The following is a 13,258-nucleotide window of genomic DNA, read 5'->3' on the forward strand; positions in this document are numbered from 1 at the left end:
AAGGTGCTCTAAAGGTGTCTCCAAAGGTACTTGTTGGGTTGGCATATTTCGAGATTAGGATTTGTCACTCCGATTGTCGGAGAGGTATCTCTGGGCCCACTCGGTAATGCACATCACTATAAGCCTTGCAAGCATTGTGAATAATGAGTTAGTTGCGGGATGATGTATTACGGAACGAGTAAAGAGACTTGCCGGTAACGAGATTGAACTAGGTATCGAGATACCGACGATCGAATCTCGGGCAAGTAACATACCGATGACAAAGGGAACAACGTATGTTGTTATGCGGTCTGACCGATAAAGATCTTCGTAGAATATGTGGGAACCAATATGAGCATCCAGGTCCCGCTATTGGTTATTGACCGGAGACGTGTCTCGGTCATGTCTACATAGTTCTCGAACCCGTAGGGTCCGCACGCTTAACGTTACGATGACAGTTTTATTGAGTTTTGATGTACCGAAGGAGTTCGGAGTCCCGGATGAGATTGGGGATATGACGAGGAGTCTCGAAATGGTCGAGACGTAAAGATCGATATATTGGACGACTATATTCGGACTTCGGAAAGGTTCCGAGTGATTCGGGTATTTTTCGGAGTACCGGAGAGTTACGGGAATTCGTATTGGGCCTTAATGGGCCATAGGGGAAAGGAGAGAAAGGCCTCAAAAGGTGGCCGCACCCCTCCCCATGGTCTGATCCGAATTGGACTAGGGAAGGGGGGCGCACCCTTCCTTCTTTCGCCTTCCCCCTTCCCTTCTCCTACTCCCACAAGGAAAGGAGGAGTCCTACTCCCACAAGGAAAGGAGGAGTCCTACTCCCGGCCTGCCATGGCACGTTTAATAGCCGGGCCGTGCCGGGCCGGCCCGTTTGGCCAGGTCTGATCGAAAGAGAAGTTGGACTTGAACACACACACTTCCATCAAAAAAAGAAGAAACTGGTTGTTTCCCCGACGCGAGTAACCTCGACGAGCACAGAACGCCGCCCGCCGCCCGCCGCCGTCGTTCGCTGGGTTTCCTCGGTGAGCTCCTTTCCTCTCCCTCGGCCGACCCGTTCGCTATGTTTAGATCCCTTCCAATCAGGCGTCCGCGTCACGAATTCCTGACCTAGAGCTCGCACCTCTCAGCCTCGCACCGTCGCACGCTCGTGCGGCCCCAGCCAACGAAGCAGCCAGCGCTCCCCGCCCCCGCACGAAGCTAGGGTTACTGTCGCCGCCGCCCCTCCTCCGGCGCGGCGCCCTCCGCCCCTCCAGGCTTCCCCTAGCCCCGCCCGTCCCCTACCTCCGGCCCTCCGGCCTTCCCTCCCGCCCGGTCCTCTCTCCTGCACCGCCAACCAGAGGAGAGGTAGCTCCCCTCTTCTCTCTAATCCCTCCTCCCCCCTCCCCTCTCCTTCCTCCCTCATCCATCCGTCCCCTCCTGTACCATGCTCTATTTCTTTCTTCAATTTTTTTCTGAATGTTTTTTTTTGCGTGGAGTGTATACAGTGTAGTTGATGAGCAATTGTTGATGAATGCTATAGACTGAATATTTTGACCATACACTATTGATTGCATAACAATATTTGCTCGCAATGGAGTTCGCTTGCTAGGTGTTTGTGAAAATGCTAGTATGGAATTTTCTTCTATTTTCTTGTACTTTGTAGATGTGAATGGTGATGTTCTAGATTGTAGCATGGTAGATATTTAAATTGTGCATCATACCTGATAGAATTTTGCTTGCTTGAAGTAATGGTCGACAAGGCGGTTTGGGATGATGCACATGGGAAGAAATTCATTGATATTTGCAAATTAGAGGTTAGTGATGGGAACAGGCCCTTAGGTTATTTCAATAGGAAAGGTTGGAAAAATATTTCTAGTCGGATAGCTGATTCTTGTTGTGCGAGAGGACGATAGGTTAGCTATGTTGATGGAGAACATCATCATGTGAACCATGTATTTTGTGTGGTCTTGTAATAATATTATGGCACCAGTTTCTATTTGTCTTAGCTATACGTATGCAGTATTAAAAGAAGTTGTTCAAATTAATTGTCGATATGGTCATTTTTTTCCTTTCAATGTGACCATTGAAATGTGAATCAGTGTACATATTTTTTGCTTTACGGTCAATTAACATACAGTCTTTCAGCGTTCAGAGGCATTACAGCCAATTCCTACCAAATCTATAGTTTCACAGTTGTCTCAACCAAACAACTTTCAACTTTCCCATAGTTCTGAGCACACATCAGCTTTCTCACAGCTCACAGCATGTTTTTCATAATCTACAGTCAACCAAACAGACCCTAAGAGGTATAGAAGAGAGAACATAGAACACAGAGAAGTGATGTTCCTGGAGGAGGATATTTCCATCTTTTCGTGTACCGGTTTGCGTTCCAATAAATTTATCTTTCGTTCGCCGCCATATAGGGTGGATTTGCAATTGACTGTCAAAAGGATGGGCAATGTGAAGACATGATCTATACCCCTATATAGTGTGCGAATAACTTTGAAAGTTGGTCGTTGGATGAAGCCAATCCGACAGTACAGAGATGGCAAATCCGAGCACTACTGGCCGTTGGATATCATCTACATTCCACCAGATTCTGCCACATGTACAATCTAGAAGACTCCATGGTTGAACTTAAGCATAATGCACAAACCTCAAAACACAAGCACTTCTCCTTTGTTCTAGAATCTTCCATATCTTAATTTCCCAAACTTTTTTTTCTAAATGAATGGTCACTTTTTGTTTTTACTTTATGCTTTACAATGCACAATTTCATGAATCTTAAAATAGTTTTTTATAAAATTAATTGATTTTGGATGAGATGAACTATAAGAATTAAACGAATATCTACATCATGCATATATGACTCAAAGCTTATTACATGCTATAGTGTGATATTTATTCATAATTTGGTTACCGAATCTCATGCGTGCAATGCACGTGTACCTTACTAGTAGTAATAATGATTTAATAATGCCGTTGACACAATTTTCATGCTTTTGACTTGCAGGAATTCGGCTGACTTCTCCAATCAGAGCATTGCAGAGGGAATATAGTAATGGAGTTGATAAATGCTAACCCTGTGATTCATGAGAAAAGAGAGAGGCGCGCCCGGCAGGCACCAGAAAACATAGATGAAAATGCACCAGAGGCCATAGACCAGCTTGAAATATTTGATATCCTCTATTATTTTTCCTTTATGGATCTAGTGCAGCTTGCTTTCCTGCTATTCTTTATTGATCTGGTGCCATGTTAGCATAATTACCTTATACTCCTTAACATTCTTACATCATATTAGAGACATAAAGGACCCAGAACATCCATACTCATTGGAAGACCTTAATGTGGTAAATGAAGACTCGGTCGAAATCAATGATGAACTTAGTCATGTCAGGTAAGTTGCATCTGTCTATTGGAACTTTGGCTGCTACAATTCAGGAATCATAATGAAATTAAATCGTGAGGATTCCTGGTCTCTTTGGTTTCAGGGTTACTTTCACCCCAACAGTGGAGCATTGCAGTATGGCCACTATCATTGGCCTTTGCTTACGTGTGAAGCTCATGCGGAGTCTTCCACCTCGTTACAAGGTATGCTGTTGGTGTGCGGTAAAAAGGAACTCCTGCTATTATAGTTCCACAAGTAATCGTAAACTGCTTAAAAGAGAAAAGAAGAGAAGAAAGTAGCAATCAGTTCAATTGTGAACTGCTTAAAACAGAAAAGAAGTGAAGAAAATAACAAGCTGCCTTAACATGTTGCTGAAGCCATGGTATTTTAATTAACATGTCAGTTTTATATTATAATTTAGGAAGTCTTAGAACACCGAGCTAGATGAGCCATCTGTGTCAGACCACTTAGGGACAGTTCTTTTGGGGCTTATGGCTGGCTGTCTACCCCCTCCCCAGCTTATTCTAGAAGCCCAACCTAAAATTTTATTTTGGGGCAGCTTATTTCCACAGCCATACATAAGCCCCAAAAGAACTGGCCCTTAATTTGCTACTGCCATTATAGAATAAGTTTTTACTTCAAAATTCAGATACTGCAAACACACTCTGGAGTCACAATAAGTGCAGTTTCTAATTTCAGATATGTGTGGTGTAAGTGCATCATTCATGGTTAGAAACAATGGTAATTCATTAACATATATGCCAAGTACTTCATAAGCAAATTTATTGAGGGCTAATTAGGTAGGGTGGATTTTGCTCCTGTCAATGACAGTGTGGGGAAATTGATACTTTTCTGCTGCTTATTAGCTATTACTGCCCATAATTTCTTCAAAACAATCAGGCATTTTACTGATTTCTGACCCATGTAGGTGGACATACGGTTGACGCCTGGATCACATGCAACTGAAGCTGCCGGTATGTGTTCTAAGATACAGTACATTTTTATACCTTACAGTTACCACACTATTTTGCCTGGAACAATATCTCAGTATGTTTTTTCTCCCTCCCAGTGAACAAGCAACTGAGCGACAAAGAACGTGTTGCGGCCGCGCTGGAGAATTCAAACCTGCTGGACATAGTCGAGGAGTGCCTGTCACCGACGCTCGGCTGAGACCTGAGTAGGATGTAAACCAGTGCGTGGATACATTTCCAGACCACAAGAGATTCCATACACTACGCCGTTCACCATATTATTACTTTGATATTGAAGAAGAATTCTTTAATTAGGTGGCACAGGACGTGTGCATGAATTTTGAGGCCCTGCGCCTCTCTGTAAGCACGTTGCTGCCGCTTAAGCTCTCGTATCGTAGTAGTAGTATGTAGGTTGTCGAGTGCTGCTATTTTTTTTTTGGAGGAACTGGGTGCTGCTATGTTTTTGTACGGTCCTGATTGTACATCGAGGGATGTAGTGTGGTGATCCGTGCTGTAAAATTTTGTCATGTTTACGGAAAAGGGTCTAAGTTTATCCTTTTTCTTAACTTCATGTTCTATCCTTTTCAGTCACATGCTTCAGTTGCTGAAGAAAATAAAAGAGCACCACTGCTGAGGGAGGTGCGGTGACCCGTGCTGTCTGTCCAGTAACTCTTTTCCTGGGTCATTAATTTTCAATCATATTTGCAGAGAATGATTTTCAACTTTTTTGATTTTTTAAAGATATGTGTTGGTTTTTTGGGGGGAAATGATTCAAATCACCCGAACGATGCGTGCGCCCACCGGCTTTGTGGCTGTCGTATTTGATTTTTATCATATGACTCTCGGGAGCAACGTATTACCTAGTTTAGATTTTGCAACTGGGCCTTTGTTGCAATCTTCCCCACCACAATAAGTAATGTGGTGTGGGATCTGGATCTGGATCCTCTTGTGAGCAGTCACCTTCCGTGCTCTCTTGAGCTTCTCGTGAAGCCGATGCCTCCATGCGCTGCTCCGACCGCCGCCGCCGGTAGCACGTCGACGAGATCTCCTCTCCCTGTCTCCATGTGTCTGCAACCAGTGGCCATGGCCGCTCGAGCACGCCAGAGCTTCACTCCGGGCTGTCGCCCAACTATGATGCTCGGCCCCCATGTTGCATCGCCTCCACCATCACCTTTATTGCATACGCAAAACACCCCTTCTCCCTTCCCCAACCAGAGAAGCCCCGGCTCGAGGCCATGACTGCAAGCAATGCAACGTAGTGACTTTCTGCAACAAGACATTTGTTGTAAAAAAAAATTACAATAAGAGCTCGGTTGCAAAAAAAAAGAAAAAAATCTTAAAAATATTCTACAACAAGAGCTCGGTTGAAAAAAAAATTCAAAAAAAATTTCACAACAAGACCTCTGCAACACAATCTTTCTTACAAAATTTTCTGCAACAAGATTTGTGTTGCAAAAGGGTTCTCACAACACGACTTCTGTTGCAAAAGTACAAGGACGCTTGACCGGGAGTTGCGTCAGATCGGACGGCTCGGCGGAGGCCGACACGTAGCACGACCATTTTGTTTGAGCGGTAGATCTTTGTGTTGCTTTTTTTCTTTTATTAGTGGTAGATCTTTGTGTTGGTCTTCATCCTTTTTGGTCATGCTGCTTCCGTTGAAGGAGGAAGCTTCAGCGCTGAGGCAACAATAGCCCAGTCCCGAGCCCACGCGTGGCCCATGCCTAAAACCAGACTTGTGTGGCGTACAAAGTTACGAACAGTCCCGCACGCTCACGGCAGCCGCCCCCGCCCGCATGGTTTCGCTTGGAGGAAAAGGGAAGGAAGAGCACACGCTCGCTCCAGATAGAAAAAGATCAGCGCCGCGCTCTCCATCTCCAGTCTCCTCTCCACTGCCCCGCCCCGTCTCGGTCTCACTCCGCGGCAACCTGCCAACAAAATCTCCGGACCCCAAACAGCGGACGGAATCCCAGTAGAGCCCTTCTCCCCTCCTCGTCCTCCGCCGCCCCCCTCTCCGCGCGCGCCACCATGTCGTCGGCGTGGGCCGACGCGGCGCTGCTCCTCGCCTCCCCGTCCCCCTCCTGCTCCCCCCTCGCCAGGCCGCGCTACGGGCGCCTCCGCAAGGTACGCCTCCTCCTCGCCCGCCTCCCGACGGCGCCCCTGTCGCCCGTTTCCTAGTCCCAGGCACTGAAGCGGGATCCAACTCGTGGTTGCCGGATGGCCTGACGCTCGACCGGTTGTCCCTGTACCCCTGCGTACATTTGCTTTGCTTTGCTTCTGTGAGCTGTAACCGCGCATCTGAGCAGCGCCGCGCCGAGGTTCGTGTGCTGTCGGCAGCGTGTTGCGTCAGGGGTAACGACTTGGCTGACGCGCTTGCTCATGCACAATAGGCTGTGGCGTTTAGTTGTTGGCTTGCTTGGGTCTAGCTCCCACGGCAGGGCACGTCATGCGTGTTAGTTTGGTTAATCTTCATCTACAATTCAGACTTAGTCTAGCGGAAATGGCACCAATACGTGCGTGGTGAAACTCTGAACAAGAAGCATGCCTGAATTTGCTTTTGTTCCTGAAAAAAAACTCACGGAATTGTTATGTGCTCCCTCCGTTCACAAACATAACATGTTTTGGATATCTCAATATGGACTACATACGGATTGGAATGAGTGATCAAACACACTAAAACGTGCCTATATACATCTGATTTGGAAAAAGGTTAGAACATCTTATATCTGTGAACGGAGGGAGTAGCTGCCTGCCTAGAGTGCCATAGCATTCGATATGATGTATTGCAATTTGTTTTAATTGTTCATGATGCCTATAGGAATTGTTTTTAATTGTTCATGAACGCAACATTAACTCTTTTCATTTATTTATTTACAAGCGTTTCTATAATTTCACATTATCTATACTCTATGCACCTGGTTTCGACAAGTATTCTGGTGCTCCTGTTATGCTCAACTGCTCACATCTGATGCGTTTGCTAAGGGTTGATTGTGCCCAACACTTAAAGTGATCTGAAATTTTTATTTCGCATTGCGTGGTGACCGATGGTCATTGAATTTTGTCTTATCTTTTGCTCTCAAACTGTTCTGCTCAACTCGTGTATTTTCAGTTAATATCTTTATTTTACCCGTGCTGCATTTGCATTTCAATGTCAAGTCTCTAAACGTCCTATATATTAGTTTAAAGAGGAAGTAATTCCTTAGCTGAATGGGAAATACCATGATATTATATTGGAGTTTAACATCTCCCCGTTCAAGTTTCAATTGCTTTTTTGGGTCAACTGGATGATGTTTCTTTGTTTCACAGGGCTTTCCTTGTACCACTCGTTCTAAAGCTGGATTCCAAATCAATCATTACCAAGCAAGGAGCTTAAAGGTTGAAGCAAAGATGGATTCTGGTGATGGCGAGACACAACTCGCTCCAGTTAAATTCGAAACCCCAAGTGGTCAACTTCTGGCGCAGATACTGCAATCGCAGCCTCACCTAATCCCTGTAACAGTTGATCAGCAACTTGAAAACCTGACAGCAGAGAAAATTGCCCAAAAGGAAAAGGCAGCAAAAGTTCCCGAGGACCTCCTTTACAAGTAAGTACCAATAATTATAGGAATTGTTTTCCCCACATCAGCAACAAATAGTGACGCGTCATATCTGCTATAAAACATGCTGCTATGTAAATGTTGTAGAAAGGAGAAGACATTAGATATTCTATTTGACTCATATCAGTTAATAATGCATCAGTTAACGAATTATGCTAATTGAACTACAGGCGAATTGCAGAAGTCAAAGAGAAGGAAAGGCAGAATACCCTGGAAGAGATCATCTACTGCTGGATTTTGTTCAAGTTCATGGAAAATGACATACAAATGACACCTGCATTATCATCATCAGGTGGCCCTGTACGCGATGTCTCCTCGTTGCCTAACCAGGAGTATAAGCTGCAAAGCATACACTCTCAAGACGCTCTTGAGATGATACAGAACCATCTCAACCTTATCATGGGGGAGCAGGCAGCGGCGCCACTAGATACCGTTGTTGAGATCAGCAACTTAAATCTCGGGAAGCTCTACGCAGCATCCATCATGTATGGTTACTTCCTCAAGAGGGTGGACGAGCGATTCCAACTCGAGAAAACCATGAAGACACTCCCGCCAAGCCTCAACGAAAAACTATTTACGGAGAGAGACATTAAGCCTAATCCATTCATGGACATGGAGTCCCTGGTACGGATGACGCCTGATGGGGAGATGGCTGATGTGGAGGAGGACGAGGAAACGAACCCAAACAAGTTGAGGTCCTACGTTTCGCGGCTGGACGCCGATACGTTGCAACGGTACGCTACCATCAGGTCCAAGGAATCGGTCTCGCTGATAGAGAAGCAAACGCAGGCTCTGTTTGGGCGGCCGGATATCAAAGTGCTGGATGATGGCTCTGTTAATGCTAAAGATGGTAAAACCGTAACGCTTACGTTTACAGAGCTCACGCACCTTGTCCTGGAGGCGGCTGGTTTTGGGGCCTTTTTGTGGGAGGCTGAGAGCCATGTAGAATCCAAATACCATTTTGTTAACAGTTGATTGTGCGTTTTGTTAATCTGGAAATGGGTTTCTGTGAATTTGATAGGGTAGGATCCAGTCCATCTCTGGTATGCCTTTTCAGTGTAGCTGATGCTCTTGCTCTTGTTTGCTCTCTATCAGCAGCAGCCAAGGGGCACGAATCAAACCATCACTGTCCATGGCTGATGGCTCCATGGCCCCTCAGTCACAGATCAGATTGTAATTTAACAGAGGAATGGAAAATGTTTCTTCCTATGATATACTCCTCCGTCCCAAATTACTTGTTTTATTAGATATATATGTCCCTCCTATCCATATTACATCTGTATCCAGACAAATCTAAGACAAGTACCCCCTCCGTCCGGAAATACTTGTCCTAGTATTATTCTCTTTACAACAGTTGTACTCCGTATCTATACCAATATAAAAAGACCCAAAGGGGCAGATCCAAACCATCTCGACCGTCAAATCATGTTATCTAGCGGTTTAAATCGCTCCAATGTTGAGCACCAAACACGTTTAACGCTCTAATTACCCACCACTGCCATTGGTTATAAACACGTTTTGACTACACGCTATCCCATGAAATCTGCTATGTAATTAATATCCTACCATTTCCGCGAAAAAAGTAATGTTATCTTACCAAATACCAACGTGCAACAGATATATCCTACCTAATATAACGTGCAACTAATATCCTACCTAATATAAACGTGCATTGCACGTATATTATTACTAGTATACTGCTAGTAAAAAAAGCCTTTTTTAGTTTTTGCGTCTTTGTCTCCAGCTTTCTGTGCACCTTTCATTCCCAACTTGTCCCTGGCGATTGCTTATGAACGGGACATCCTAATCGTCGCTTCAGGCACAAGTTTAGGTAGGAACCTGGCGCTCACGCAGCTGCTGTCATGGGCCCAACAAGCGCTGCTGGCTGCTTCGTTCGCTCAGGCACGCCCAAGTGGGCCGCGGCTGTTTTTTGTATTGTTGATCTTGTAAAAAATAATCAGAAGGTTTTTTAGTACTTACGAAAAAAATTGTAAAATTAAAAAGGGTTTACAGATTTTAAAAATAGCCATCCATTTGAAAAACAATTATCGGTCTTGTAAAAAAGTTCATCAATTTTTAAAAAAGTTTAAAAAATCGACATAAGTTCATTGATTTTAAAAAAAGTTAATCGATTTTGGTAAAAAGTTCATCGATTTTCAACAAAAGGTTCATCGGTCTTAAAAAAAGGCCATTGATTTTGAAAACAATTCTTGTTTTTTTATAAAAACTTCATGGATTTTGAAAAAAGATCACAAATTTAATAAAACGGAAAAAGAAAAAGGAAATAAAAATAAAAGGAAAAACTGAATAAAAGCATCCAGAAACCAGTTAAAAAAACTAATCAGAACTTCGAGAAAGCTCGTCGGAAGCTTCTAGAAGCTTCACAAAACCGATTGAGTTTCTTCCTGAAAAAACAAATGTCCAGGTGAGAAAGTAAAAGAAAGAAAACCTCTTTTTGGTGCTACTATTTTTTTGCATGGTAATAAGTGTCTCATTAATAAAATAATGATTCAATTACAAGCCATGTAAACACCAATATTACAGGGCTGAAAAGATAGAATAATCCTACGCAAAAAGACTACCCTCTGCCCCTCTCCACCAAGGAAAAGGAGACAGATCACCTCTTCACCCGAGCTTGATGCGGCTCCATCACTGATTTGTAGCTTTACGAGCCTCCAAGATAGTTTGCCTGAAGCAAAACCACTACCGTTGAAAGAATCAGACCGGGGCAACGTGTCCCCGGACACACCATCGAACTCTAGAACTAACACCCCCGGACGACTACGACTTCGGAGAAGGAAACCAGAACTGTCAGCCTCCAACCACCAACCCAACACTAGATGCACCTTCTTCCCACTGTTACCTGCGTAGACAACCGTCTGCGCGTACTCCCGGACGACAGAACCTCACTGGTCCACCGCGACGCCGGAGACAATGCTGCAGCAACAGGGGTAGAGCAGAAGAACAGACACACCTGAAGGGGTCGCCGCCGCCGCCTCGCTGACACCATCCATGAACACCAATGTCACCGATCCGAAGGATCGGCAAACATACGATGCCATCAACTCTGAGACGCCGCCATGAAGGACATCGACGGTGTGGGAGTGGAGCTGAGGCAGATTTACTCGTCCGGGCGCCGCTCCCACCACCTCAACGGCGCACCACGACCTACAAAACCAAACCCTAACTACAGAGCGGAGGAACGGCCCCCTCCCTTCTCCTGCCGGAGCAGCAGTCGGAGGGAGAGGGGACCAGCTCTGGTTCGTGTAGATCAGAGGTAGAGGATTTGCCGCACAACGAAAAGAAGATGAAAAAGTAAATACACACCAAAGGCGAGCTATCCAGGTTGGTTATACCGGTTACTGCTGAAGCGTGATGTTTGGAGTTCGGTCCTCAACTTAGGCAGAATTTTTGAAGTTTGCAGAAACAAAAAAAAAACGTAAATGGGCCGAGACCACAAAGGAGAAGGGGTGTGCGCCGGTTTGAGAATAACGACGTAACTGATGCATAAGGTGCCAAATAGGAAATGCCCTTATGAACCTGGGCTTCTGTGCTGGGCTTGAATTGGTAACCCAGCAACTGGCAAATAGGAAATTCCCATATGAAGCTGGGCTTCTGTGCTGGTCTTGAATGCCTACTAGGAGAGAACAATCTCGCTCAACCCTAATCAGCATTCAACGATAGATTTTGCTAAAAAAAGCATTTAGCGATAGATGGTACATAGTACCACATCGCCTGTCCAGAGGAGACGGAAGGAAGCCTCGGGGTTAAATCGGAACGGAGGAGCGCCTAGATAACCACTTACCTCGACGGGGTCTATAGGTGATCAAGAAGACCTATGGCCTAAACTAGTGTCCTCTATTGCACTTTGGAGGAGCATTGGTTTACCATCTCCTTTATGGGAGAGTGTACGTCGGGTACGCGTTCGCGCGGCCCCTACTAATTTAAACTATAAATATTTAGTAATAAAAGTAAAAATCATATCGATCTAAAGGGCAATTCTTTTGTGGCTTATTTGAAGATTTGGAAATAAGCTGTCCCTGCTTAGTTTATTCTAGAAGCCAAACTACAATTTTATTTTAGAAGTCTACCAATTAAGGTTGAACTAATTTTATTTTAGAAGTCTACCAATTAAGTGTGAACTAGTAGGCTTCTAAAATAAAATTTTAGGTTGGACTTCTAAAATAAGCTGGGTGAACTAGTAGGCATCTAAAATTTAGTTTCGACTTTTAAAATAAGTTGGGTAGGGAACAACTTATGTCCACACCTCCAAAAAACCCACAAAAGAACTGGCCCTAAATCTTTAGGTCTAAATTTGTCTTAGTGCCATCTACATGAGTGGAAGAGTGAGCGTCACAATTTATTGCAGCGGGGAACATGTTCCAATTGAAATAGTAGGATCTAAATAAGGAAGAGCACTTGCCATTAGTTGGTTATTACCCCCTCCGTTTCTAAATATTTGTCTTTCTAGACATTTCAAATTGCTACCACATACGGATGTATGTAGACATATTTTAGAGTGTAGATTCACTCATTTTGCTCCGTATGTAGTCACTTGTTGAAATATCTAGAAAGACAAATATTTAGGAACGGAGGGAGTAGATGTTGAGGAACGTAGTAATTTCAAAAAATTTCCTACGCACACATAGGATCATGGTGATGCATAGCAACGAGAGGGGAGAGTGTGTCCACGTACCCTCGTAGACCGAAAGCGGAAGCGTTAGCACAACGCGGTTGATATAGTCGTACGTCTTCACGATCCGACCGATCCAAGTACCGAACGTAAGGCACCTTCGAGTTCAGCACACGTTCAACTCGATGATGTCCTGCGAGCTCCGATCCAGCAAAGCTTCGCCGGAGAGTTTCGTCAGCACGACGGCGTGATACGGTGATGCTGATGCTACCGACGCAGGGCTTCGCCTAAGCACTGCTACGATATGATCGAGGTGGATTATGGTGGAGGGGGGCGCCGCACACGGCTGGGAGAGATCAACAGATCAACTTGTCTCTAGGGTGCCCCTGCCCCCGTATATAAAGGAGCTAGGGGGAGGCGGCAGGCCAGGAGGAGGGCGCGCCAAGGGGGGAGTCCTACTCCCACCGGGAGTAGGACTCCCTCTTTTCCTAGTTGGAGTAGGAGGGGAGAGGGAAGGGAGAGAGGAAGAGAAGGAAAGGGGGGCGCCCCCCCTCCTTGTCCAATTCGTACTAGAGGGGGAGGGGGCGCGCGGCTGCCCTTGGCCGCCCCTCCTCTTCTCCCACTAGGGCCCATGAGGCCCAATTAACTCCCCGGGGGGTTCCGGTAACCCCCCTGTACTCCGGTATATGTCCGAAACCTT

General features: G+C 45.2%; 2 protein-coding genes and 1 pseudogene across 3 annotated transcripts; all 3 read left to right on the forward strand.

Annotated features, from left to right (window-relative positions):
• Positions 1-857: 857 nt before the first annotated feature.
• Positions 858-4,898, forward strand: LOC123054474 (protein AE7). 2 transcript variants are annotated; one of them, XM_044478255.1, is made up of 7 exons: positions 899-1,016; positions 1,122-1,338; positions 2,987-3,152; positions 3,265-3,370; positions 3,465-3,564; positions 4,290-4,335; positions 4,431-4,898. In XM_044478255.1, exons 3-7 carry the CDS (start codon positions 3,035-3,037, stop codon positions 4,529-4,531), a joined length of 471 nt encoding a protein of 156 aa, XP_044334190.1. In that variant the 5' UTR covers positions 899-1,016; positions 1,122-1,338; positions 2,987-3,034; the 3' UTR covers positions 4,532-4,898. The 2 variants fall into 2 exon arrangements, with proteins under 2 accessions (XP_044334189.1, XP_044334190.1); XM_044478254.1 differs by lacking the exon at positions 1,122-1,338 and having other exon boundaries at positions 858-1,016.
• Positions 4,899-6,136: 1,238 nt separating this feature from the next.
• Positions 6,137-9,134, forward strand: LOC123054475 (UV-B-induced protein At3g17800, chloroplastic). The gene is made up of 3 exons (XM_044478256.1): positions 6,137-6,453; positions 7,636-7,913; positions 8,096-9,134. The coding sequence occupies exons 1-3, from the start codon at positions 6,358-6,360 to the stop codon at positions 8,898-8,900; spliced, it is 1,179 nt and encodes a 392-aa protein (XP_044334191.1). The 5' UTR covers positions 6,137-6,357; the 3' UTR covers positions 8,901-9,134.
• A 2,588-nt stretch (positions 9,135-11,722) lies between these two features.
• Positions 11,723-11,865, forward strand: LOC123056394 (uncharacterized; annotated as a pseudogene).
• The last annotated feature ends 1,393 nt before the right edge of the window (positions 11,866-13,258 follow it).

The sequence above is a fragment of the Triticum aestivum genome, chromosome 2D (assembly GCF_018294505.1).
Source record: "Triticum aestivum cultivar Chinese Spring chromosome 2D, IWGSC CS RefSeq v2.1, whole genome shotgun sequence".
Classification (NCBI taxonomy): domain Eukaryota; kingdom Viridiplantae; phylum Streptophyta; class Magnoliopsida; order Poales; family Poaceae; genus Triticum; species Triticum aestivum.